The 27,247-nt window shown below is 40.3% G+C and overlaps 1 protein-coding gene across 1 annotated transcript; it reads right to left on the bottom strand.

Annotated features, from left to right (window-relative positions):
- Nucleotides 1–1,425: 1,425 nt before the first annotated feature.
- Nucleotides 1,426–24,901, bottom strand: PHC3 (polyhomeotic homolog 3 (Drosophila)). The gene is made up of 14 exons (XM_010139413.1): nt 24,776–24,901; nt 23,905–24,063; nt 22,480–22,557; nt 20,724–20,882; nt 18,922–19,020; nt 16,221–16,461; nt 13,927–14,804; nt 12,356–12,506; nt 11,228–11,481; nt 10,231–10,387; nt 6,385–6,499; nt 5,129–5,279; nt 4,806–5,037; nt 1,426–1,580 (listed from the first exon to the last, which is right to left on the bottom strand). Exons 1-14 carry the CDS (start codon nt 24,899–24,901, stop codon nt 1,426–1,428), a joined length of 2,955 nt encoding a protein of 984 aa, XP_010137715.1.
- Between the last annotated feature and the right edge of the window lie 2,346 nt (nt 24,902–27,247).

Below are 27,247 nucleotides of genomic sequence, written 5' to 3'. Positions count from 1 at the left end.
CTACACCAGAGTTTAGGGAGCTGGGTCTGTACACAAGGGGAGTGGAGCTGCTAAAGGGAGGGAACAGAAGGGACAAAGTACATCCAAGAGCACCCGCGCACAGGCGATGGGAAGCAGAGCCCAAGAGAGTGCCAGTAACCGGGAAAACACAAGTCGGTTCCACATAGAGCGTGAGAGAGGGGAGACGGAGGGAGATGCTAAAATGCTACTGCCTGGGTCTGCCGCATCCAGATCAAAATCTGTCGGAGGGACAAAGCAGGGCCCCTAGAGGTTCCTCCTGGAGCTGCCTACCAGCAGCACTCCTCCTGCCAGCTGCAGCTCCAGGATCCCTCAATGGCACCAGCAGCTGCTCCTACACGGAGCTCTGAAGGAACCTCACTGAACAACTCACCGTGCTAGCCAGTAGACAACTAAAAGGTGCTTGGAAACTTCCAGTGAGGCAAGGGGAATGCACTGCAGGGAAAGACAAGTCAGAAAAGGTATCAAGAAAAAGAGCATCTGAGCTACGCTATTCCTTCCCTATCTCCAGTCTTTAAAGTACACCCATCTCAACATGAGCTAGTTCTGGATACAGTTTTCAGCTCCCCACATGCAGACATTTGGGAACCTGAACCCTGACTATTCACACACCTCTCGGGATACCTTCCAAACCCCCATTTGAGAACTGCTGGTCTAGTTTAACTAGCAGCATGAGAGCCTACAACTACCAACTTAATGCCCTGTTAGTGCATAGCAGCATATAAAGAGTAAAGTAACATGTGCTTCAGTTACCTCTGGCAGGAGCATCATGCCATTGCGTTTCAGTAGCCTGACGATGAGGGTTGTGGTGAGATGTCTACATGGTTTACAGTATTTCCAGACTTTGAGAAAATACTTCAGTGGCAGAGACAAGGGTAAGCCTACACAAGGAAAACTGGCTGCCAACCTACCCTTTACAAACAATTTCCTCAAGACTAAAAGAAACTCGGAGAGCACAACTAAATGCATAGCATTTGAACTGCTCCTAGTGCTTCCACAGGTCTGTGGACACTTCCCTTCAGTCCAAAAACTGCTGTAGGTGGGAGGAATCTCTCAGAATGCAGCAACGCAATTTAAATGGTGCTTAGATTGGGGTGGGTGCTGGGGTGTTATAAAGTACATGATGGGGAATACTTAACCTGTCGCAGCATCTTTCACTTCGTGTTTCTTCATGAACTCCACTTCAACCCTACATATTACTCAGGCTGTACCATGAACCTATCAATTGCTGGAAACTACAGAGGACTACCTGGTATAATCAAAGGAACGTTTTAAAGTCTTTATGTGGGGAAACCCCCATATTTAACAAAACATCACAGTAACACTCATGCCACAGTGAAGATGTTGGCATAGTACTGTTGGTTCTGTCACTGAGAAACTGTTGATTAAAACCTTCATGTTCACCTCCTAAGATTCCTTCAATGAATTGATACGTGCACAGATTTTCAACGCAGGTCCAAGCTTAATATTCATTGCACTCATAAGGTGATCCTCCTTTAACAAGAGGAGAGCTTGTCCATCAATTTCTTGTGCTCTAAATTCATCTGCAATATCTTGACAACCTACAAGGCAAGAGAAAAAAAGAGTTACTGGGTTAAAAATGTGCATTCTTCAATGCAATGACTCTGTCCACGCTAGAGCTTTTCAGCTACACAATTTCCAGTGCTTGTAGAACCTATAGCATATGCAGGACTTCAGTATTACAACATGAACTTCTGAGACAACATGAACCTAATTTTTACTACAGCCTCTAATTACACTGTAATTAGTGGAGAATTACTCATTGGAAATTCCAAGTCCTAGCAAAGACATCCTTCTCCTTTCATTAAGGGGAACAATTGCCATCATCGCACAGTTGGAGGAGACGGGCAAAACACCACTGAAATCGCCATCAAGTAAGAGTGTAATTCAAGTGGGTTCTTTCCAACAATAGAAAGACACGCACGTGCTACAACTCAGTGAGAAAACTCACATGGCTACAGTTTCCAAAAGGAAGGAAGTATTGGCATCCAAACCTTAATTCACTTGCATTATTACTGTGTAATGGCTGTAACATTCAAGGCTGGAAAAGGTCAGCTTTTTGCAAAGAACAAAGTATGATCTTTTTTCCTTAATGGTTTGTTAGACCTCATGCAACAATTAGCTGCCACTTTATTAAGGAAAGAGAAAAATAAAAAAATAATTTGAAAAGACAAAGGTCTTCTTAAGGAATTAATGACCACTTCTTAGGCATTATTTACTGTAACAAGAAATCAGAGCAGTATCTTTTGGAGAAAAAAAACAAGTAAGTTTGTTACAAACAGTATTTCTATAGCCACTGAAATGTTTTAGTACTTGCACATAATTCCATAACATTTCCTTTTAGAATTTCTGGTACAGTGATGCACTAACGCAGCCCAACTACATACTGCACCACAATCAGTAAAGGAACATTCTTGAGGAGCCTGGAGTTGTCAGAGAGCTCCTGGAATGGTGATGCCAATTCCAGCCACCAAGTGAAGATAATGCTGCCAGTAACATGAAGAAGAATCTCAAGACAACTGACCATTCTTAGGAGGATTTAACAGCTCTAAAATGATCATAAAGGTTCTTATTTACATGTTGACAACAGACAAAATGTCTGTATGTCAAGCACGAAACAAGTATTTCTGTGAAAGGTATCGCTGTTGAGACTTGAATGTGGTGATTGTCAGATCACAGCATTTACAGAGAATCTAAGAGATCAAGGGAAGTTGTTACATTTAGGAACACAACTGGCTCTATTAAAATACCTAACAGGTTGGTGTTGGAGGCTTTTTTCTGTAAACAGAACAGGAAGCTTTTACATGCAACTTGTCCTAAAATACCTTTTATCAAAGTTATTTTGAAAAAGCAAAGGATGAAATTTGACTGTATTTCTGTTCCCCCATCCAACCACTTCTGGGTATTCTTAAACACTTTCGCAACTGGTGGTTGTGCAATAACTGAGCTAAAAAAGGACGTGAAGTGGGTGAAAGACAATTAATCTTGCAACTGAAGAAAGGGAGGAGGAGCAACACCACTGGGGCTTCAACTGTTGTTGTCTCTCCCTCCCCAGAAGAACTAACAGTAGAAGCGTCCTACAATCTTCATTCCTCCAAAAGACTCCAGAGGAATTTCAGAAAAGCCTGACAAGGACCCCTGACTCGGCAGATCGATCTCAGCTGCAGGCTCTATGCACAAAGCTGTACATCAAACCAGATGTTGTCCCTAATGTTTATGAAAAGCCGACAAACCCTCGTCTCCTCCAACATGGCAGATGGTCTGTGTGGACTGCACCAAGTATATACTGCAAAAAAAAAAAGGCAGGAAAGCCAACTATATTATTTCTTGTATTATAGAGAAATATAAAGTTTGCTTAAAACTAAAGGTTACCTTGTTTATAGAATACAAAAAAACCCCAACAAACAAACAACAACCCCAGATCCAGCAGCTGATGAAATGTTCTAAAAGTAAGTTTCAAAACAGAAACTACATTTTAAGAATAATGTTTTTGTTTTCATACTTGCAAGTGAATTGTGTTTATATGGTATTTTATAAACTACTGTTTATTCTTTTGCAGAAAATAGGATCAGCAAGTTATTGAATTAACTAGAGCTTCAAATCTATAAAAATAACAGCTCAAACCAGCACTGACAGAGTAATATTCCAGTGACACCACTCAAGTACAGAAACACGAATGACCACGTCTTCACCCTAAGGAGCTTTGCTGGTTTTGACAGACATCACTGCGGTTCTCAGAATCAGATAATGTCATGTAATCGCAACTTATAAACCAGCAGAGAAGAGGTGCTTCAAGGATGACTTCTGCTGAGTTAAGACATCCCTGACTCAATTCTTTGCCTGCCCTGCTTTATAAAAGGTAATCTGTTAGAACCCATGCGTGTGACTTAGCAATGACAATACATTCCTTACGTGTTATTAGCCTCAGAGGACACAGAAAAATGGTTTGGTGTTCCAGGAAAGGTAGAAAACTAGGAAAAAACTTAACTGGGTTTCAATGTTTTGACATGTGAGTTACAGGGCAAGCAGCACAAGGTCTTGTATGACTGTTGTTATGGAGACCTGCCTCTTTACCTGGAAGGGTGACAGTATCTGGTCAGATAAAATGACATCTTTGGGAAAGAGAGGGGAGTGAAACTCCAAAGCTTATCACAGTGAGGAAACGATCAATAAATGTCATCTAACCCACAGATGATACAAAGTTAACTGTGAATACTGAGGTAAAGAAAAGGGTTGTAAATAAGGAGATTTTTTTTTTCTGAGAACAGCCTGCGTCTACCAGTGTGCAGAAGTTCTCTGCATTTCAGTCACTGCAAAAACCTCTGCAAAACAAGTTCAGCTTTAAAGAAGAAACTAACTTACTCCTTTTTAATGACATATCATGATGGGTCTTTCAAATTTTTCAGTTGTATAAAGGGAAATAACTGTCATCTTGCTTTTTCTTCTGACTAAGCAGCACGTAAGGAGGGGAGAGAAGAAGAAAACGCCAAAAGGAGGAAGCATGTCTGACCTCTCTACTGATCTCAGACTGAAGGGAGGAACAGCTCTAATCTCCACCAGCTGGGGTGCCACAGCAGAAACGGGACTAGTTCTAGCAAGATGGGATTTGTGCTGAATGAACAAGCGAGAGGAAAGAAATCACGTTCCAGTCTCTCTCACTAGCTAATGAGTACACCAGTGCCGTTACCACACCACCTCCTCATCGCGCTGGTGCTAAAAGCAAGGAGCTTTACTGTTATCAAAATGGAACACATTACTGTACGTACCAGGCAGAGAATGTATGAAGGCCCAAACTTCATCAACACTCCATACCGACGGGTCAGCTTGCACCACTGGTAACAAGTCAATGTTCTCTGGCATTTTCCTAATTCTCAGCTCCCTAAGTTCACGTTCTCTCTCTCTTTCGCTCTGTCGTCGCAGACGGGTGGTCATGACAGTTGGAACAGCATCTTCATGAGAAGCCGTATCTTCTTCTGCAGATGGATAAGTAATTGGAAGCTGGAAAATGCAGTACAAATACACTACAGTATTATATTTTATTTGTAATTCCCCAAACACTGCCATAGTTTTAAGCAAATATTCCACAGACCTGTCTAAGAAAATGATCTCGTGACGCCCCATCAGGGCCACTCGGTCGACGCCCATGTCGCCCAAGACTTTGGCTATCTGACTTCCGATTCCAGCGACTGGTCTTGTCTGACGTAAACAGCCCAAATTTCTTACTGCAACTAAGGCTGTGCCTGAAGAAGTAAGATATATTCAACACACACTAATAGTGTATCGGACTGAATTCAATCAAGTTACAGTAAAATCACATCGTTGTCTACAGAAACGCTGCCTAATTGAAGACAACAAGAGCTGTCACAGATATAAGAGAAAGGCATCTCAAAGGCCATTTACTCAACTCCTAGTCTTAATGCAAGGTCAAATACATCTCAACCGTCCCTGGAAGACGTCAGACCTTCCCATTCTTTAAAATCTTCCATGATGGACACTCCTTTGCATTTTATCACATAGCCCTAAAATGTCCACTAAAAGCCTCAAGTCACATTATGTCCTTTGCTTCCATTTCTCTACCTAGCTGACACCCAAAGGAGGATGGAGGCAAAAGGGCCAAACCTTCCTTATGTTTATTTTGCTAGTAGTGTCCCAACAAGTACCCAATGTATATGTATGTCCCAAACACACACCTTTGCTATGCGTGTACTAAACATACATTCCCACTACTTAAAACGGAAATCACACTGGGGATTAAAAAGCAGCAGACCTAAGAGAAAGTTGTCTCTAGGCACACTGATGCAAAGAGCTAAATGGTGATTAGAAAGGGGAAACTATTCCCCATTTCTGAAACATGGGATTAAATATCAGTTTCCCAGCTGTGATGATGGAAGATTTTACATTCAGATGTTGACTATGAATTCTTCTTCTCTTAACCAAACCAAAACTGTGAGAAAGCCCACCAAGTCCAGCCTTCCTTCTCTGACATCGCCCAACATGAAGGGGAAGAAAACAGGAATATAAAATATGTAATGACTGGTGGCCCCTGAACCTCTGCACCCATTTCTAAACACTTACTAACCTTAATGGATTTCTCTTCCATGATACCCACCACCTTCCTACAAGCCCAAGAATCTCTGAAAAGAGGCCCACAATTCTACTGTAATTCCCTTTTTCTGTCTTCTTGAAATACAGGACAATTCACAGTCCTTTGTACCCATATACTGTACCAATTCAAGCAGAAGGCAGTAACGTTTTACTGTTTCGTTATTTTTTCATATCAGATAGATACTGCTTGGCTGCTATTCCATTAACCAGATAACGACAAGCAATAACTAGACCAAGTACCTTTTAGCACAAGATGTGGAGCAGAATCTTTTTGACCGTAGAAACTTATTAGAATATCCCATTTTCCCACAAAATTCACACTTCAGAAGATCATTTTCCATTTCATCCAGTCCCTCTAGAGAAAGGAGTCAGGTATAAAGAAGTCAGTTTCAATGACAAAATTACATTCAAAACCTTCTCATTTCAAACAGGCAGAAGATTTTCAAATCCCTAACACATTTAACTAAGTACTTTGAGTAACAGGAAAATTATGCCCAGCTAAGCAAGATTTCACACTCTGTAGAAAAGACCTTGAGCAAACTGAACCTTACTGAATCTTCAGTTAAGTTATCCAATTAACTTAATCAGCTTTTTTGTTAAATTTCAAGCCATCCATGAGCAAGTGTGCCCTCAAGGAGAGCCAAAAATTAAAAACAAGTGCTACAGTCCTCATGAACTACTTATGAAGAGTTGGTTAAGAGAACTGGGCATTCCATGGCCTACATTCGAGCTCTCCTGTAATAAAAGAATGCATTCACCTTTTAAAATATTTTCTTTGCATAAGCAACAGCTATAACCAAAGGGACTCACAGAAGCAAGTAAAACATTGAATCTTCTCTATGAAAAAGAGAAGCTGCATATAAGAAAGAAAAGGATTACAGCATCTGCTGATTCACCATCTACTGTTACAGAATCTTTTTCTGTAATTGGTGAGATGAGGCACTTTTCCTGCTCCTTGTGATGAACTAAACCACCGGCTGAGAGAAGCATCAGTGAAAGAAAGAGTAGAAGAGCCCAGAAGAAGGCAGTGCAAGGTAACGAGGCAGCACACGCGTGGCATACTGAACATCTATGCCCTCTTCTGCTGGAAACATATTTTGTGGGTAGAGGATGGTTTGTACATATTTTAGAATGTCACCATATCTGCAAACCGACTTCTGGCATGGAAAAAACCCAACTCCTTATGTCCATGCACCATCTGGGAAATGCATCATAAGGAACAAAACTGGCACAAGCAAAAATGTTAACATTTTGTGGTTGTTCAGGTTCAGTAAGAGAACTGCATAATGCCACATGGCTGCAATTAAGGACAAAATACACTGCTCAAAAATTCAGAGGACTAAACCACATCTCTCCCACACTTCTAATTTACTCAAGTCACAGTCTCATACACTTTGCCTCTTGCTATTCACCTTCCACATTCGTACTTTTAATTTTACATAATTAGTTGCAAAAAATACAAACTAGCTTTTTGTTCTCAACTCTTTGTTAAGCTCTGATGCCACCTAATGCAAATGCATGTATCCAAGTTCACTTGGATTTTAACTATGAATTTGTAAAAGTCTGTTATAGCTATGTTAACCCACTAAACTACGTACTAACACCAACTATTGTACTGACAAGTACAACAAAAAAGTACTAGTGCAGCAAAGAGCTGAGAATACCAAGAAGTGTATCTGAATAACATCTGATGTATCACAAACACGTAACTGAAGTCAACAAATCCTCTGGAGGCACCAGAGTAAAAGTTACCATGTTCTAAGTCTCCAACTTAATAAGTTGGTATCACACAGAGATTAAGAACTGGAAACTAACCAACCCCAGCCAACCTCACAACCAAAGTTAAATTCCAGAGATTTTCCACATCTTTCAAATAAATCACTCTCTCTGAAAACCCCTCACTCCCAATCCAGATCACAGTATGCAGAAAAAAGTGACAAGAGAGTGAAGCAAAAATTGATGCCAAGAGCCTTTTCTTTTGCACATTAAGTGTTTCTACCACATGGGCAATCCTAGCCCAGTTTAGTGTCAGAAAACTTCCTTTGCTCAACTTCTGCATATGTGGATGTGTCTCAGTGCTGGATGCTCATCTACTGAGGAGTTGCAAAGTGTGTACATAAACCTAATTGTCAGGAACAATAACTAAAACCAACACCAACATTTGAATAATTCCATAAACCAAGCGAAAAATCATTTGAAATCTGAGAAACAACATTGTGTGAATACTGAAAAGTTCTTAGGGAATGCTCTTGAAAAGAAAACTGAATTAAGACCTAGTGTAACAAAAGTCAGGGCAAAGTAACTATTGCAAACAGAGCTTCAAAGAGCCAAGAAAATACCCCAGATGGCAAAAATTTTCTTTTGTTTGGAACAAGCTTTAGAAAACTTCCAGTCACGCTGCAAACCTCCACCATTGTACGCCAGACGCCTTCTAAAATATAGCCTGCCGTACCTATGGGAAGGTTTGTGAGGGATACAGTATGGGTCTCAATTTATTTTACAATAGAATATTGCGTGGTATTTTTAAAAAATGGACTCAGTGAAAACTGATTCTTCGTTTTTCTACGTAGACAACTTAATTACAACATAATCAAAAGGAAGTTACAGATACAAAGCAAAGCGCTTCACTATCTGCCACTGCCTAAACTAGGCTGTTGCAGCAAATGAAGAAGGGCTCTGGACTATACCAAGATATACAAGTACATGCAGTCAGATAATCAGCCACAATGTAGGAAATCTTGTTTGATGTTTTATTTTCAGGCCCTGTTACCACAGTTTCTGACTTCTTTGCACAGATGTTACATCACTGGGAGGACTGCATCCCACTGATACTTCCTTGGAAGCTGTGCTTCCAAGCTAAACCAGCTGCCACTAAAAACCAGTGCTACAATTAAAAATGCATTCTTCATTTTAAGCAGAGATACACACTGCCCAAGCAGTAAATCAGCCTTGAGCAAAAGTTCCAGCTGCGTTCATTTGACTTCACTACCAATAAACACTCCTCTTGAATTCAGAATACTTCCTAGAACAAGGTTTTTACCCTGCCTGCAACCCTTGGCTTGGGTCTGACCCAACACTCTTATAAACAGTAATGGATATAAACCATTGCAGTAAAACATCACGTATCAGAATCTAATAATCTAAAAGACTGAATCTTGAGCTAATTAATTTGCTGAGATAGATACACAACTGATGCAGCCAACTTCCCTCCTACATTTCAGTACCATTGTCTAAGGAACTGCCATTGGCGCTGCTATCTGGAAAGTGCCTGTGAGAAGAGGTCAGGGGATGAACTGCTTTAATCACGTGACAATTATCAATGCTTGCAGTGGAAAGCAGTTGAAGCACAGCTATGGTGACACTTGCTACTGCCCAGGATGTGCTGTCCTGACTTTTTCCAGCCACTTCCCCAATGCAGACCTGTGGCAGTGGCAGATGCTGCATCTGTCCCTTCTTACCCTGCTCACTACAGTTTTGACATGAAAGAGGGAAAAGAACTGTTTTAAGAGTTGCATTAAAGACAAATTTAAACAGATCACCTAAACCAGCTCCTGTGCAATTGCTCAAGCTATCGAAGAGAAAATCCAGAGGTGGCTGAAAAATCCTGGACTTTCTAATCTTGGATGAATTTATACAAAATCAAGAGTTCAAGAATAACCTGACTTTTCTGGGCCAGGCCATAGTTTAATTTCCATTTCGTAACACTCATGAGACTACCTATATTTGGGCCTGATCAGTAATACTGGTGCAACATCCAGAATAGTTGATTTTTGAGTTCTAAAAAAAAAAAAAAAACCAGGATGATGATGATGATGTCGGATACTGCACAGGGAATTCAATTTAGCTCATGAGTTGTGCTGGAACCACTGTATTCTAAGCAGGACAAATGCGATGTTTCTGGACATCTGAGTTCATCTACAGCAACTGCTGCTATGAGGTGTAGCTAGTAAAAACGTTTGAAAATAGTTTCTGTTAGATATAGTCAAAAGACTGGAGAAAGATTCCAAAAGTACAGACAAGGTGGGAGTCTGTAATACATACAGAACTGAAGGGGAAAAAACGGATATTTAAACAAAAACTACAAACCTTCTGCAATCATATCCTCTATCTCTGTGTCCGATGAGTTGTCTGCATGTTTTGTATTCTGCAAGTCTGATTCAACACACACAACACTCATGATTTGACCCTCCACTAGCAATCTTTTTTCTGCAGGCTGTTCTACCAGCAAAGATGAACGACTTACCTATTGCAATAAAAGCAAAGCAACAGTGATTAACTGAACAATGAATAATAGAAAATAGGATTTGTGACTTAGCAGTTGTAACTGGGTCTAGAATCACAGTTTCTATTCCTATCAATGAATTATTATTATATAGTGCCAAAGCTCTAAGTACCGTTTCTCTAACAAATACAAAGACTCGCTCCTGATCTGCAGAGTTTGCAATTACATTTAACAAAGGAAGAAACACATTCTATCTAGAGAAATGGAGGAATGGGAAAATGAGACACACATTAGATTAGTTAATAAGGCAGGCTTATAGCTTTTAAACTGTCCGTTTGTGGATTTTAAATTTCCAACAGCAATTCTCAGACACAGTACTAATCACACCACGCTTTCTAAGGGGCTTGGCCAGTGCTTTAAACCACCAAAGTTTTAACACCTGAGAATTTTAACACAGGTTCATCTCCCAGGTTTAGATTAAAGGATCAGTTAAATTGAGGTATCTAGGAGACAAATGTAAAAGTTATTCCAAATAGCAGCCTAAAATCACTTTCTGTAGTTATCTCCAGATACAGCTTGTCTACTCAGCTGTGTCTGTTTTCAGGCAGCACCTTGTTATCCAGTGACACTGGCGAGCCACACAGTGCCACGAATTCCGATTATCTGCATAAGAGAACACAAGCAGTACAGACGCATACTGAATGCTGTGAGGAACAGGTCACTGACAGCAGAAAAAAGGGGCAAATCCAACATTTGAGAAATGATTCAAGATCTAAACAGCTACTAACCACAAACAACATCATCTTTAAAAACAGTGTGTTTCAAAAATTAGTAGTAATTAGTAGCAACTGCTACACTTACAGGGAACGGCTCTAACCCCTCCTGAATCACAAAGCCTTCAATGACATGGGTCAGGATCTGTGGTTTAACAATAGCCTGGGGAGGTTTGTTCTCCAGGCTAGGAATGCTATTGGGCATTGATGTGCTGTTACTTCTTGTTGTCGCTGCTGGAAGTAAAAGAGGGGGTGGTGGAATAGAGGCATGTGAAGGATCAGATGGAGATTTAATTACTGAGGCACTGACTGATGATGTCACTGAAGGCAGTCCCCCATGTTCTGAAAAAAAAACCAAATACGTTATGTTTTTATCACTTATATCCCATCATTGGCTCAGAATTCTGGAAATGAGAGGCGATAAACACACCCATCTCTGCACCCATCATTGTCTAACACAGGCTTTTCCCTATGGTTCATAGATTTTACCTTGCTAATAAGCTGGTTTTCCTTGACAGACTATTCCACAAACAGTGGAATCAGTTCTCATGTAAACATTTTCCTTTGCTCAGTACCTTTTATCTATAAAAAGTTGGCCATTAATTACCTACACAAATCCGTAAGTCAAAAGCAGAAATTTTTAAACATTGGATTCTCAGGACTAAGCAGCTGAATTATTTCTAAAGAGGGAATTTATTTTCAGGGATGCTTTGAGCCTCAGTAACCTGCAGGGTCACAAGTATATACAACAACAAGCACTAAGCACCCAGTTATATGTATAGCATATATATTTATATACACACACACTATACTACAAAGAGTATATGTCTGTATTTTTAGCACATTGGGGGAGTTACATTAGTTTGCAGGACAACAGTTGACACACCCGTATCTATCTTACGATGCACTGCAGAAGAAAAGTTCTCCTTGGTAGCCTTTGCGTTAGAACAGCTCTTTGGTGTGGCATATAAAACTAAATGGTGCCAAAAAGCATCAGTGTAGGCAACCATTCTGACAGCAACTTCTGATTGCTGACTCTGATGCTGCAAAATCAATCTTCGCACCAGACCAGCCAACATATTTTGCCCCTATCACACAGCTACCACTTAAAGATGAACTGGAGATTGACACGCCTGTTAAGATTTATTTTAAAACATCAATAACGAGTAGAAGTTTCTAAGCAGAACAGCTGCCTTAGTTTGACATTTGTTCTCACCTGACAAAGGATCCTCTGAATTCAGTGCCTCTCCATTCCCCAAGGTTATGGCTGGTGGAGACAAAGTGGGTGGCATAGGTGTTCTAGCCATATGGACACAATCTGACTCCTCGGGCATCTCTTCTTCACATACATTCTCCACTTGGTAAATCTGCATCCAACAAACTATTGCTTTAGAGACATTTCCATTCTACCTTAATACCTTTAAAGAGTTGCATAAATACATTTTTAAAAATAAATTACCAGTTAAATGTTAAAAGCATACTAATCTCCTAATAAAATACTAGTTTCTAAACTATACAAAACAATGAACCCTGGGGACATCACAGTGTCTACGAGAGCATAATTATTTTGTTACAAATAGAGAGAGGCACAGCTCTCTTATCAAACAGACCAGAAAACTGACTTTTTCCATGTCTATATTCACTGTATTACTATTTACAGACACATTTGTAGCTATTCAAATGCTTCTGTAAAATGCAAGTGTTATAATGACAAGTCTGCAAACTGTTCTCAATCTCATACAGCAGTATAATCAAAACAAGTATTTTGGAAGAGCACACCAAGACCATAAAGCATTAGTAGTGGTAAGAGATAAAGTACTTTCCTCAAAACTATTAAAAGTATATGAATTACTGACCGCCAGTTCAACAGACTGGAATGTAAAACACTACCCTGACCAAAGCAAACCTGGCTTCTACTATTTTATCCAATTCGTACACAAAATATCAAGGTGTTGAGATTATCATTATTCTCTTAATAAACAGCACATCTTCCTCCTTAACCTGTTGGTAGCCTGAAAAGAGCCTGCAGGAGCTGTTGATTCTTTTGCTCACGTTATTCTCATTAGCATGTTGCCACTAAAGCCTAGCAATGCCATCTTCAATATCGCATATCGTTATTTGCATATTATTTCACTGACATTTCACTGTACACTATTTTAGCTCTGTGTGAGTGAAGCTGAAGCCTTCAGTTACAAACTGCAGATGTCCAAGACTAACACTGAACTAAATTAAATGGCAGTGATGGGGAACACCAACCACCAAAAACTCCCCTATTTTTTTATGAATAGGATCTTTTCACTGTTAGTACAACACTAATTATCCAGAACTCTATTATCTTAACAATCTGCTACACACCTTTGCACCGAGTATAGAGGTGATTCTGCTGCTTCAAAATTTCAGTGGCCTATACTGAATGTGTATTAACATAATGAGGTAAAAGATTACAGTCCAGATGGTATATTTATCAAAAGACATTTTGACTGTTTGACATATATTTACTTGTTTTTTAAACTTTAGATATGCTGCAATTTCATTAAGAGATAAGATTTCAGGTCAAAAAGTTGCACTTCCATGATTCTTATTTGATACTCTTGATCCATTACAAAAAGCCATAAAAAAAAAAAGTATCAGAAGAAAATGTCTATTGTTTTCTTAAAACTTTTCTGCAATCCATAGGTTGCTTCTGGTCCTACCTAGCACCTGGTTTAGCTTCCTCTGAAGTCAATGGGCCAGATCTACAGCTCTTTAGAGAAGTTGAGGATAAAGGACTCCAATATTAGCACTTACCACTGGAGTTTCAATTGGTACCGAAGGCTGCACCTGAAGGTTTACTGCAACAGTCTGTGGTGGTGGAAGAGTTTGAAAAGGCAGCTGGACCAAAGCTTCTGCAGCAGGAAGTTCCTCCTCAGAAACCAAAGTGTTTTGAACCAAAACCTGGCCCTGGGACAGAATTTCAGGCTGCACTTGTAAAGACTGCACAGACTGCAATGGCAGTGGTTGAATCTGGGTTGAAGATGTTGACAGCTGAGGAGGAGCTGCAAGAGGGATAGGTGTGGACTGCAAGGCTGAATATTGCTGGTGTGGTGTCGAGGACATGATCTGTTGGCCAGGGGAAACTAAGCTGGGCTGATCTACTGACCCGATATGTACAGCGGGGGATGATGGCAGGGGAAGATGCGACGGAAGATTAAGCGGCTGTGCAATTGGTCGCACTGGATTGGTAGTAGTTTGCTGAGGAGCGGTTTGCTCTGGCTGAAGAGCTGCTGGCACAAGGGAGGTTGCCTGTGACTGAATAAGTGCTTGAGGGTGAATAATTATTGTGGGTGATTGACTAGGGGAGTGAGAAGGTGGAGGAGATACCACTACTGACTGCTGAGCTGACTGGGATGGAGTAGGAGACAGTGTTAGAGGTGGAGGATGGATGTGAATAGGTGAGCAATGAGACTGGACACTGCTGGGAGCTGGAGGAAGACCATGGCTTGTGAGTGGTAGACAGTGCTGTGACGGAGGGGGCTCCTGACCCGAAGGAGTCTGAAGTGCAATCGGCTGGACTTGCTGCTGCTGTTGCAATATCAGCTGATGATGGGAAATCTTTGGAGGAGGTGAGTGAAGTGGGATCTGCTGATGTTTTACTAGAGAATGAGGTTGCAATGGAGAATATGAAGCTGTGAGAGGGGGAAAAAAAAGTGACAATTAGTATTTAAGTCCAGAGAACATTACAAAAATATTTTAAGAAAGGAAGTTTTTACTTTAAATAAGACCAGCACAACTTTTTCAACCTTTCAGATCTATGTTTAGAAGGATCTTCTTTGACAGCATATAGTATACAAGGACAGTTTATTAGGGCAATACATCAATTTCCAAAGCCAAACACAGCAATAAAAAGGAACTTGGCCACGCTTTTTACACATATATACACACACACATGTACACTTCCTATATAAAAGTATCTAAACTTATCTTTTTGTTCTAAGAATATTGCTGATCCAGCCTTTGCTTATTTAAGAATTTCACGCAACTTTAGATGGATTTAACCCTTGCTTTGAAGCAGACTGGAATGGAAGAGATATGCATGTCATAATCAAGAGGATTTGTTGATAACTGCTAAGTTAAAGTTCAGGTAACATGATCAAACAAGATGTCAAGAATTCAGTATGAATTAAAACCTTTCAAAGTATTTGCCTGAATTTGCACCCACAAACAGAACAGTATGACTCTAAAAATAGTGCAGCTTCCAGAGACATCACATCACCTTTCAGTGAACCAGTGACTCACCAGAAACTCCTTACAGCACACGAACAAATATTTTCCTCATGTGCAAACTTTGTCTTGCTTTGTCTTTCCACTTGGGAAACAACTTATTTATGTTGTCTTTTTTATTATTTATTCTGCTAGTGAAGATGGATTTTTTTTTTTTTTTCCCCTTACAGAAGTGAGTTCTGAGAGCATCAGGGCTCAATACCTCAAGAATGTCTGCCTCCTCCTCTAAAAGCTGCTATTAAGCCGAGTTAAATTCCACAGACTGCAGACCAACTGTCTGGACTATCCTCACTCCTTCAAAATAAGCTAAAATGCAAAGACATTGCATGTTTATCTTGATTTATCGCTTAACGCAAAATACTAAAAGCCCAGGACACTATTATCTATGGATTTATAAAATACTTGATCTGAGAACATGCTGATGACACAGACAAGAAAGAAAAAGAACCACCAACAAAAGAGATTTTGATGAGAGTGAGAGGCCTGAGGTGGTTTAACATGTCCTGGGGATGAAATGTCCTGACAATGAGCATATAAAGAGACCAGTAATGAGAATCATCTTTGTACTAGGATTCATAACTGTGTATTGCAATTGCTATATTACGCTTGTACTGTGATTTAAGAACACTGCTGTGTCACTCTGCTAAATCAAAATCCTGAGGAACATCCACAATCAACCAATAAGTAAATTTACTATTAAACGTTAAACTCTATTCATGCGGAATGTCTAAAAGAACCTGGTCAGAGAGCACTGGGCTCTGACAGAACCGTAACACAGAAATTAAAGCAACTTTCTTATAGTAGCTCCATTCCCATCCTACCTGGTGTTATTAAGTGGTGTATGCTCGATGCCCGCGTGACTGGTGTACTCCGACACTCCGGAGCCGGGCTCTCGCCTTTTCTATTGCTTTCTGAGGGATCTGGTTGGCTGCTCTTGGAACTGGTCACAGGTTTATTAGGGCACAGAGACAATGACTGCGTTTGACTGCTGCTCTTTGGTGGGCCATTCTGTGAACTTGACAATACACCCAACTTCGGACTGCGCATTGTCAAGTTCTGAACCTGAGAAAAGAGCAAAACATGAAGAAAACCAAACCATATAAACATCTACGACAAACCTCCAGGCAAGAATACCAAAAAAAATCCCCACCCCGTTATAATTTAAAGAATAGAGATCCTGAATTACTTCAGTGATAAAATACAGGAAAGCCTTTTTTTCTTATCGACCCTTTAAAAGAAATGGAAAGTGTTCATGACATTAATTTTAAGTAAAACTTGCATTTTTTTTCTCTTTTATTGTGCCTTCAAAGTGAAGAGACAAAGCACCTCACGCAAACACAGTTTTATTTTTATGCAGACACTGCAGGAGTGTGGTGGTCTGTAAGAGTGCTCCCAGAGCCTGACGTAAACCAGAGCCTCGGGTAGTCAGTGGAACCAGAATCTGCTGTACATTACCCATGTCTTAACACACCTGAGCCCTTTACTTCTACAGCAACATGAAGGTACCTCCAATGTCACATGGAACAAAAGGGATGCCTCTGAAAGGTAAATCAGCCAGTGATCGTTTTCACTAATCTCTGTTATATCACAGCCAGGTTCTGTACATAATGATTTCACCTTTCCAATCCTACACACTGCACTACAATTCTATTTTGAAGGACAAAGATTACCCTTGAAACACTAATTTACATCACACTTCACATGAAAAAGATGACTAATTATTATCACCATCCACTATTTTGATTACTTAATCCCTTCCTCACTCAACAGTTAGTACTTGTGTAAGGAACAGCTAGTTCACATTTTACTTCTCACTGCTCAGTGCTAGCACAGGGTGCATTCAAATCCTGTTCTGAAGACAACAGTGTTTCCATACTGACATGCATGAGGCACTTACTGCAATCCAATCACCCTTCAGCACACTTTAACAGGTAACTGATCTGAGATGTCCAGGTCGTACATGAAGGAGACAAAGTGGAAAGAATGAAGTATGAAAGCAGAAGGGAAGAAAAGTAGAAGAGAAGTGTCAGTTCACCTCACAGGCCGTGTTAGGCATGCCGTTGAGACACTGCTCACCATTAACTTTGGAGCTTCTCTGGGACCCCTAAACGGAAGATGATACTGCGAGATCACTGCACTCTACCTTCACAAACATCTTGGCTAAGTGGAGTATAAATATCTATGCATATAATTACATTATTTCTTTTCTTATTAGCTGGCATTGCCTAATTCCTCAGGTTTGCTTACGTGCTAAACAAAGACATTTCTCTAATCCCAGCTGACTGAAACCCCAAGGATGTATTTATTACAGGATAAGAAAAATAAAGCGTACGGACGTCAAAGCTCTCCCATTGCACCATTGACTATGGATGAAACCAGATCTTTGCAAAGTCCCTGCTGCTATAGAAACTATCAGACAGCCAAGGTTAACGCCACCTGGCTCAACAGTACTGAACACTGAGCTTGAGCTTGGCAGGGTCACCAGAGCAGCTCATCTGACTGAATAATGCTCGGAGGTCTGGGGTCAGATTCTATGGTTGAGTCAGGAAGTTACAGAGCAGTGGGCATTTAAAACTCTGCGGAACAGAAGGACCAAGACTGTGATTTGCTTTATCGACATCTCTACCTTCAACACAAAATACAAAGGTACAAATGCAAAAAGAGCTGCTGGCCCATCCAGTAATCTCTCTGTGTTTTCAAACTTGATCTGCAGAATCTGGAGGAAAGAGAGGCAGCTGCAATAAAGAATAAGGAGGTATTTTAACTTCAAGACTGAAGGAGCAGTCTGTCTTTTCAGCCAAGGCTCAACCGATGAACTTAACACCCTGAGCTTGGTCAACAACAACCTGCAGAAATACAGAGTTGCATTCCAGCATCCTCTTCCCACCTCACACACCTACTGGAAGAGCAAAGGGAAGGCAAGCTTCAATGATGTACTGCTATCTCAGAACGGTGATGCGTCATTAAGGTCTTCAAATCTATTAGCATCTTCTGAAGGGGTCAAACATAACGTCAGAGAACATTCCAGTGGTAAAATTTCCTTTGAATTCAAAAAGGTTTTTATCAAGGTCTGTTTATCAAAGGCTTTAAAAAAAGCTGTGAAGATAGATCTCTCATGACAGTATAAATTTATTAGATAAACGTTCACTTTTCACAGCAGGAGACTGTGACTAATACATTCTGCTGTCATCTGTACAATGACACATATCTTTTCCAAATGACGAACAAGTTGAGCAGTGAAGAAGCAATATGAATTCAGCAGATAACATGAAGTTATTCAAGGTAATAAAGATGACAGTTAATTACAAAGACCTAAAACGTCATATCCAGGATCCAAATTTTACATATAACATGATCACCTCTAAATGTGTTGTGATGGCAAAGAGAAGACTCTGAAGTTGTACATCACCAGTACCCATCAGTAGTTTCAATAAGCAAGTAAACTTAAGCACAATGTTTCCTTACTTTTTAGTTTCGGCCCACTCTACTGGACATACCTTTAATAGATGTACAGAAGCTCACCTGAGTAGCTGCCGACTGACAGGAAGATGAGGAAGATGACGAGACAACAGGAATGTCAGACTGGACAGCAGCCACAGTGGTCGCAGGAGTAAAAATAAGCTGTTAAGCAAGAAAAAAAAAATCTGGTAACAGACTAAAGCCTTGAAAATACGTTAAAGAAATGTGATATTTTAAAGAGAGATACATAACTTCCATGTAGTGACGTATAGCTTCTAAGATTTACTTTTTTACTTTTAGATGAACAATTTCTCATGGTAGTTGAAGAAAATAAAACTAAAAGACAATAATGTAAAAGAGAAAATGAAAGGCCTTGGTGATGAAGAATACATGACTCCTAGGATGTAGGCTAGAAACACTGAAAGATGGGTATGACGTTCGAACTGAGGCTGGCAAAATGATCTTGCACACCATTCTGAACTAACAGGTTCTTGCAACTGGAGTGTAAAGCAGTTACTCAAATAAGCGTCAGATGTGACTTTGAGAGTCTGGATGAAAATTCAGTGTAAATGAACAGGAAAATGGTATAAACAATCCATGTCACCGAGAGACTGCTCCTGCCCCACCTAGCAGTGGCATCCTCATACAGCTTCAGCTACTAAGTTGTTAAACCATATTGAAAGGCAGGTGTGTGAAAGGAATTTGTCATTCCCGTTCTGTGAAACAATACTGGGTGCTTACAAAACAGAGACTCCAGAAATCCTTTCACTGGCAAAAGGATAAACAGGCGTTTGATCTCTAAATCCTTATCTTCAAGTTATGCTACTCTTTCCATAAGCATATAGGAGAGCAAGAGCCAAAGAGAAACCCTCAGCATTGCTGTGCACACCTATGGAAAATCTCACAAAAAGAATGAACAAAGGATGTCTTTTCCCAAACATACTTCATAGGGGCAACTCCTGCAAGAACTTACACCTGCATCTAATTTTAGCGACTACTGCAGTCATGGACCACTGGCTCTGAATCTGTGTAGTGTAAACGTGATTTTTACTGTTTCACCTAGTTGAACATATCACTAGAACGCTCTGGTTATGAATTCACACAAGCATAAGAGAGCCTTTGGCCTTTTCCAAGTACTAACTGATACCTGAGAGTTCATGTACAACTTCAGTAATTTCTATGAAATCCCACACAGATTGTAAGATTCAATTCATATGAAACTCACCACAGAAAGTATTAGATTTAAAAATAAATAATAATAATAAAAAAAACACTGAACAGAATTTTCACAGTTGCCCATTAGGAAATGGAAATGGCATAGTGACAGGAAATTCAAAAAAATCTCATGAGTTTCACGTGAATCCAAAGAGAATTAAAGGTCTGTGTAACCTGCATTCTAGAGACATCCATGCAAAGAACAGTCTTAAATAAAAGAAAACTTTAATAAAGAGTCAGAATTCTGTTACCACTGCACTGGAAAAACAATCTGCCTTGAACATAACCCACATAGCCTCCTACACAACCAGAAAAGACAGGTGCTCATTTTCTATTTTCCCCATGTTCGATCAATTTAATAATTGTGGCATAACCAGGCTAAAAGCACTTGTGCAAGCTTCACCAGAGAACTAAGCTACTGCAGTCCTTTCACTTCTCATGTCTACAGTGTTTCAAAAGATACCAATTCACCAATAAGAGACAAAATTCTCAATGGTATCTGAAACTACAGAAAAATACTTGCAAATAATTTATAGAAACAAAATAAAATCTGAAGCAGTTAAGGTGTTGGGGTTTTTTTTTGCAGGGTGTGGTGTGGAGATGACAGTGACGGACCAAAACCAAGCTGAAAAATTATAATCACAACTTACCATTTGAGCTCGTAGATACATTTGAGCCTGGCTTGCACTCAAGGTTGGAGAGGTGCTCCCCAGCAACATAGTCTGTTGGGTAATGCTGCTGCTGGTGGTGTTGGAGGTCTGTGAGCGGCTTATTATCTGTGCAGGTGTAGGAGAGGTGGAGAGGTTAATCTAAGGAAACAAAAACATTGCCTCTGTCATGGAAATTCATTCGTCCTACAGCCTAAAGACAGAAAGCCTTTGACAAAAATGGTGGGGGCAGTTGAAATCTCTGAAGATATCAAAAATACACAGAGCAAATCATCACAAAACTGGACTCTGGCAAGATCGTACATTTTCCTCCTTAAACTGTGAGCAACCCTTTTGCAGAAAATAAAAAGCAGTTACGAGTATAAACGATGATATTACGAAGTCTGAAAAATACACCTCATAGAGCTACACATTGACAGAATACGTAGCATAAGCCTGTAATATTTTAAGAAAAATACCTGAATTTTAATATTTAAGCATCTTTAAATGTTTGTATTATTTGATTGGAGTGATACCTTCTGTTACGCAACCTGATGAGGACTCTTCTTTGTACCACCATATCCAGACTTTGGTTCCTCATTCTACACAAGCACACATAAAATGACTGGAGATGAAAACTTTCTACAGTTGTGTATTAAATACTCCTCAACAATTGCTCTTTAGCATCTTCTCAAACAAAAGGTGATGTGCTTTTGGTTTGTTTGTTTTTTTTTTTTTTTTTTTAAGTGGTCTAACAGAGTTAAGTGCCCAGCTCTTTTTCATCACTTACTCAAAAGATTTCCTTGAAAAATCCCAGCCCAATTACTCTGTTAGTTTAACATCAGATGTCTTTAAAGAATTTCCCTCCTAAATTTAGAGAATGAATAATTTTACTTCCAACAACTGTAAGCCAAAGCAATGCTATGAGAGCTTAAAAAAATTAGGCAGTTAAATCACTGAAGCTATGCACCGAAGCCATGACTAGCTCAAGGGCGAGATTAATAAGCAGGATGTCTGCAGGACTAACAAAGTCCTACTCAAGACAACTGTAGAACCATACATAAGAGACTGTGCAAATTACATGTCTGAAGATGCCACTTGAAGAAATACAGCGTGAACTGAACACAGAGCTGCTAATAGCTGAAACCTGAGCACATGCCTAGAATATGGATAAAACAACTGAAAGTGCATAAAGGGTGCATGATAAAAGATGATAATCCATAAAAGATGATAATCAATAGAAGAATGAGTGCTATAAATAATCAGTTTGAGAGATACGTATATATGTGAGCATTGACTTGGATTCTTGCAATTTGGTGCTCTTTAATCACTGATACACAGTTATGATTTTAACCTACAATAGTGCTCTGAAGAAAGGAACTAATGTGAAAAATCCTATAAGAAATCATATAAGAGATGAAAGCTCAGGGAACGACTCCTGCAGTGGTCTGAACAGTCACTGGTGCTTGTGGAGTGAGCAGCTGCCCCTCAGAGCACCAAGAGTGAGCTCGGACCAGGGAAGCCTCCAACACTGGCCAGCAACAACACCGGTTGGCAGCACACATCAGGATGACTGGCGGATGCCGGAAGCGCAGCCAGCGCTTACTTCTATACTTCATCATACTTCTATTTACTACTTCTGTAATGCTAATTGTAACTACACAATTTTCAATACTAAAATCTTCTCTGGATTTCCGAGTAGTGATACAATAACCAAGAGGGGTTGAGAATGGATGGAAGGCTTGGTTCAGTTACGTACCGAGGTCTGCGACATGCTTGACTGCTGAGTGACACTCCCGGTGGGGGAAGTACATTGCCTCCCACCTGACAGGCTTGCCTAAATAGCAAGAATATGTGTCAAATATTGAAATCAAAAAGGGTTTAAGAGATGTTCATATTATTGCATAAACCATCAGAAACATCCCTCTCTACCATCACCTTTTCTCTGAGCGAACAGTAAAAATGCTTTACTCAGTGGAATCGGTTTTCAGCAAAGTGCACTCTGCACTAGGGAATGTTATCTGCGAGGTGCTAAACGCCTTGAATTTCTACCCAATTTCAGGCACACAGGCTCTTGCAGATCAAGACTTGAACAGAAACTATCAGAGGTAAAGCCTGTCGAACCGATAATGATGGAGCTAACTCATCAGCTCGCTCCCTATGGTGCTCAGAACGTAAAATGTGACATCGTTAAAAACTGTCATTATTAAAACTCACATCAGAATTCTTATTGTGATCAGAATCCTCTAAAAATAAACCAAGCTTTATAAATGCTGTAAAGAACTCCCTCATATTCTAGTGTCTGTAACAGTATGCTATTCCAGCCATTCAGATGAACGCAGGGACAGGGATTCAGATTGCTGTTTTAACTGACTGCATCCCCCAGCTTCTCAGCCTTCCCCAATCTGACTTGCTCTGTCTCAGTATCTGTGTATGTACACATAAATCTGTCACAAAAAAGAAAAAGCACAGAAGAAAAAGCCAGGAGGATGGGAGAGTCAGTCCCAGTTCTGCCAACAAAGAGCTATACCCCTGAAGTCTTTAACCCTGGATTAGCTTTTCCACATGTAAAATCATTAATGACCACCTCTCTCTCAATCCAAGGTCATCTGAGGTCAAAGGATATCTTTCCACTCCTTGAGTTTTCAAAACGGGTGTCCTCTAGTGTTCACTAATGTTAAAAGCTGTACCTCAGAAATGAAATGTCATTTACTTCCTACATTTCCACACTCAGAATTAAAACTTATAATGCAGCCAGATGTGTGGCAAAACATGTTTAGATACCAGATGTTCATTATTTTTGTTTGATTTTACTAAGATACATTGCTATTCATTGCTTTCCCCATCAACTTTCAGAGAAAATCATGGGATAAAGACTGAAGTAGTCTGGTTTTACTGTTTATTTTATTACTGCTTGAATGATCTACATGATGCATTATAATGTATGCAGTAAAGCATGGAATGGTCGCCTACTAGAGCATCTATAACGCTGGACAAAATCCTCCGAACAGTTTGGAGAAAGAAGCAATTTAAAGCAACAAAAGTCATTAAAAGATAACAGTGAATGATTGTGAGGTGTTAAGCTCAGGCACTTAAGCTGTTATCATGTTTGACAAGGCTCTAGAACGGTAGTCCTGCTCTAGAAAACAGCACACCAGTCTTTCTCAGCAACCTTTGCTCTCACCTGTGGTACAGTTGCCAGGCTCTGAAACTGGGTACTGCTTAAGTGCTGCTGCTGCAAAGCAGCCGTCTGCAGCATTAGATGCTGCTGCTGAGCTGCATACATCTGCTGGAGGTACTGAGCAGCTGAGCTAGGAGGACGGTGCAAGGCCTGCTGAATAACCTGTGAGGAATCAGGAGGTCATTAATTACAATTACAAAGTACACACCATGCTGACGTTTACCTTTACAAGGAAATAACACCAGATAAATTCTTTTCACAACATGTAATACTGAACTTGCTCCATCACTGTTCTTAACCAAGTCATAGAATATAGTCAACACAAATATAGTCACGTTTTGAAGGCAAGCCTGACAATACAGCATTGTTCATAACACAACATCCAAGCCTCTTAGGTTTCTGTCAACAAGTTCTACATAATGCTCTGGACAGCGTGTGAGAGACTCCATTATCAAACCCAACCAAATGGACGATACAGAGTTCCAGGAGACCCAGTTTAAAGAATGGCAAGAGGGAGCTGGGTCAAAAGCAGCAGTTACACACGCACAGATACCTCTGGATGCCTGTAGTCGATGTTGGTTAAATGAGCAGTTTTATTCTGGGTTACTTTGTAAAGGCTTATGTTAAGAATCCATACCCATAGAGAATGGCGAAAAAGCAACTTTCTAGCATAGCATTTCCCAATCCCCCTCATTTGGGAGGCAGGCCTGTACCCTGCGCTGTTCTTCCCTTTGGAAAACAGTCTTCCAAAAAGCAGTAAGTCAGAGGTCAGGAAGACAGCAATTAAGAATGGAAAGTTAATCTTGTGTGAAGTATTGTGTAATGCCTGTAGCTGAGAGCGCTACAGAAGACAAGGCAGAGTCTGTCCCAGTACCTGGACAGCATGCCTGTCCGAGCCGCTGTAGACAGAGATCTGTGGTAGCTGGGTCCGGGAGGTGGAGGTGGTAGTGACAGTAGTTGTAGATGCAGAACATGTTGTTGTGTTTGGTTCATTCTCCATAGCTGTGCAGCGTGCGTCCAGCCTGGCAGAATGGAAATAAAAGTGGTTCACAAACAGAAGGCCAGTACACACTGATTTTAAAGGAAAAAAAAATTATCTAAGCTTCATCAAGTTTTCATCAGACAAGTTTGCAGTGTTTGCTACTAGCTGATGGAATTTGTTTAAAGATGTGGTTATAACCTTCTAAGATCCATCAAGAGTAGCAACAGGTGACCAATTTAGAATACATGTAAGATTTCCAGCAAGCTACACAGCAGTACTGCCACACCCCTCTTCCCCACAGCACAGCATGGAAACTACTGGCTGACCATTCTGTACCTCGAGTAAAACACACTCTTGGCAAAAATCACCGGTGGCATCCTCTACATGGAAAGAGATGGAAAGGACCTCAAGAAAAATGCTTTTGCTTTTTAAAGCAATACCTCACAAAATCCAACAAGAGCCAAGGAAGAAATAACCTACTTAAGCACCCCTGACAATTCTTTCCCAGCCTTTTGAGATTTCCCCCTGTTGCAGAGAACCCCTCTCCCCAGATGTCACCTTTAAAACTGAAATTAATCACTTATCTCAATATACCAGGGGGGTTTTGTTTCTTTTTCAGTATTACAGTTAACAGGAAAAAGCATAGTTGCTGTTTATTGCTTTTAAAAGAATGTTTAAAAAAAACCCCCACAGGTGGGTAGAAGATGGTTTCCTTCTCACAACAAAGAAGGGCTCAGATACATACTCATTGAGACAGCTACAGTGTACTAGAAAAAAAAAAAGCTTAACAAACCACCCGTTGGATGCTGCATCAAACAGGAACATCACCAAGAGCTTCAACAGGCAGGGATGAGAGCAGAAGGCAGCTGCCAGGCTGCTACTGTCACCTCTCCAAACACAACTGCTTTGCCGCAGCTCCTGAGTGGTTGGAATAACTACACTCTGACAGACACCTCAGGACCCCACGCCTATCACTGTGTTGTAAACTTGCAATATGTTCTGTCATCAGAGAAAATTCACAGCGATAAAGCACACTTTGAAAGAGAGATCCCAGCTATTAGAACTGAAGAAAAGTGATGGCTTTGCTGTTAAAAATTCAGATCTGTTGTGCATTACCGATGTCATTTGTCTACCTGCATCAGAGGTGTAGCACAGTTAACCACTTCAACTGCAATAAAACTGGCATCACTTCTAAAACCACTTTACATCCATTTTGCATAATGCTAATGAAAAGTACCTTGAAAAAAGTCCTGTCTCCTCCAGAGAACATTAAAAGCTCATCCAAATATTTACACCTCTAACTTGCCTACCTAGTTTTAGCAGTTATGCAACCAGAGTTAGATTAGCCTAAGAAAACAACACTGGATGTTTAATTTCCTTGGTTCTCAGCCACACTTTTGATGTATTAGTGAGATGAGCAACCTATGCCACTGTACCAGCTGTTCCATCAGAGTCCACCCCGTGTGAGCCTTTAGTCCTTTCACTGAAAGTTTTCTTCTTGAAAAAGTGGAATGTTTAAGGGACAAAGAAATACATAAAGAGAGCTGTTTTTAGCAAGGAAACCAAGAATCCATCTCAATTTAGTGGATGGATATTTTATAGCAGAAAGCACAAAACCCATTACAGATTTAAAAAATCAGGCTGCCTTAACGGCATCACTTCCATTCGCTGTATTCAATCCACACATTCCAAAATACACAGCACAACAGAAAACTATGTTGAAAGTTAGTATTTATTCAACCAGTAACAGCACGAGGCACCACACAAATTCAAATGACACTGTGCATAGCATAAACATTCAGAAGTTTTGTTCTCCTTAGCTTTTTGGTCAAAGTAAATACCTAAAGTAAAAAAAGTAACTGCTGTTCTACACCAATAATGTTACAAGTACCTTCACAGCAGATAAAGATGTTACTACTCGTGTCTTGGAAAGTTTGACTTTGGGCATAGGTCGTGGTAACAACCAGTGCTAACAGCATAGCTGGTATTTGAAAATAGGTAGTTGCGTGTTTTTAAACAGATTTGGTTTCTTCTTATCCTTTCCATTCACCACCTCTCCTTACAACTCCAAACGTACAAACTACGGGAAAAAAAGTTTCCTCCAAGACTAACTCCTATGGGCATTTTTGTATACGACTGAAGGCTCTGAAGTGAATCCTCCCTTTCCCTTCACTCCAGCTCACCGAAAAGGCCAACCGTGCCCAAACTTTGGGATTTTGTGGTCAAAAAAACCCCACGAAATTTAAAACTACTCTCCGTGGAAACACAACCCACACCACGCGGTGCAACTCACCCGCGAACCGGCACGGACGGACTCAGGCCGGGGGTTGCCCGGGCCGGGCAGCCGGGCCCGCTGAGAGAGAG

Source organism: Buceros rhinoceros, unplaced genomic scaffold, assembly GCF_000710305.1.
Source record: "Buceros rhinoceros silvestris isolate BGI_N320 unplaced genomic scaffold, ASM71030v1 scaffold22637, whole genome shotgun sequence".
Lineage (NCBI taxonomy): Eukaryota > Metazoa > Chordata > Aves > Bucerotiformes > Bucerotidae > Buceros > Buceros rhinoceros.
The sequence above is the reverse complement of the archived record's forward strand: the minus strand, read 5'-3'. Positions and strand labels throughout refer to the sequence as shown.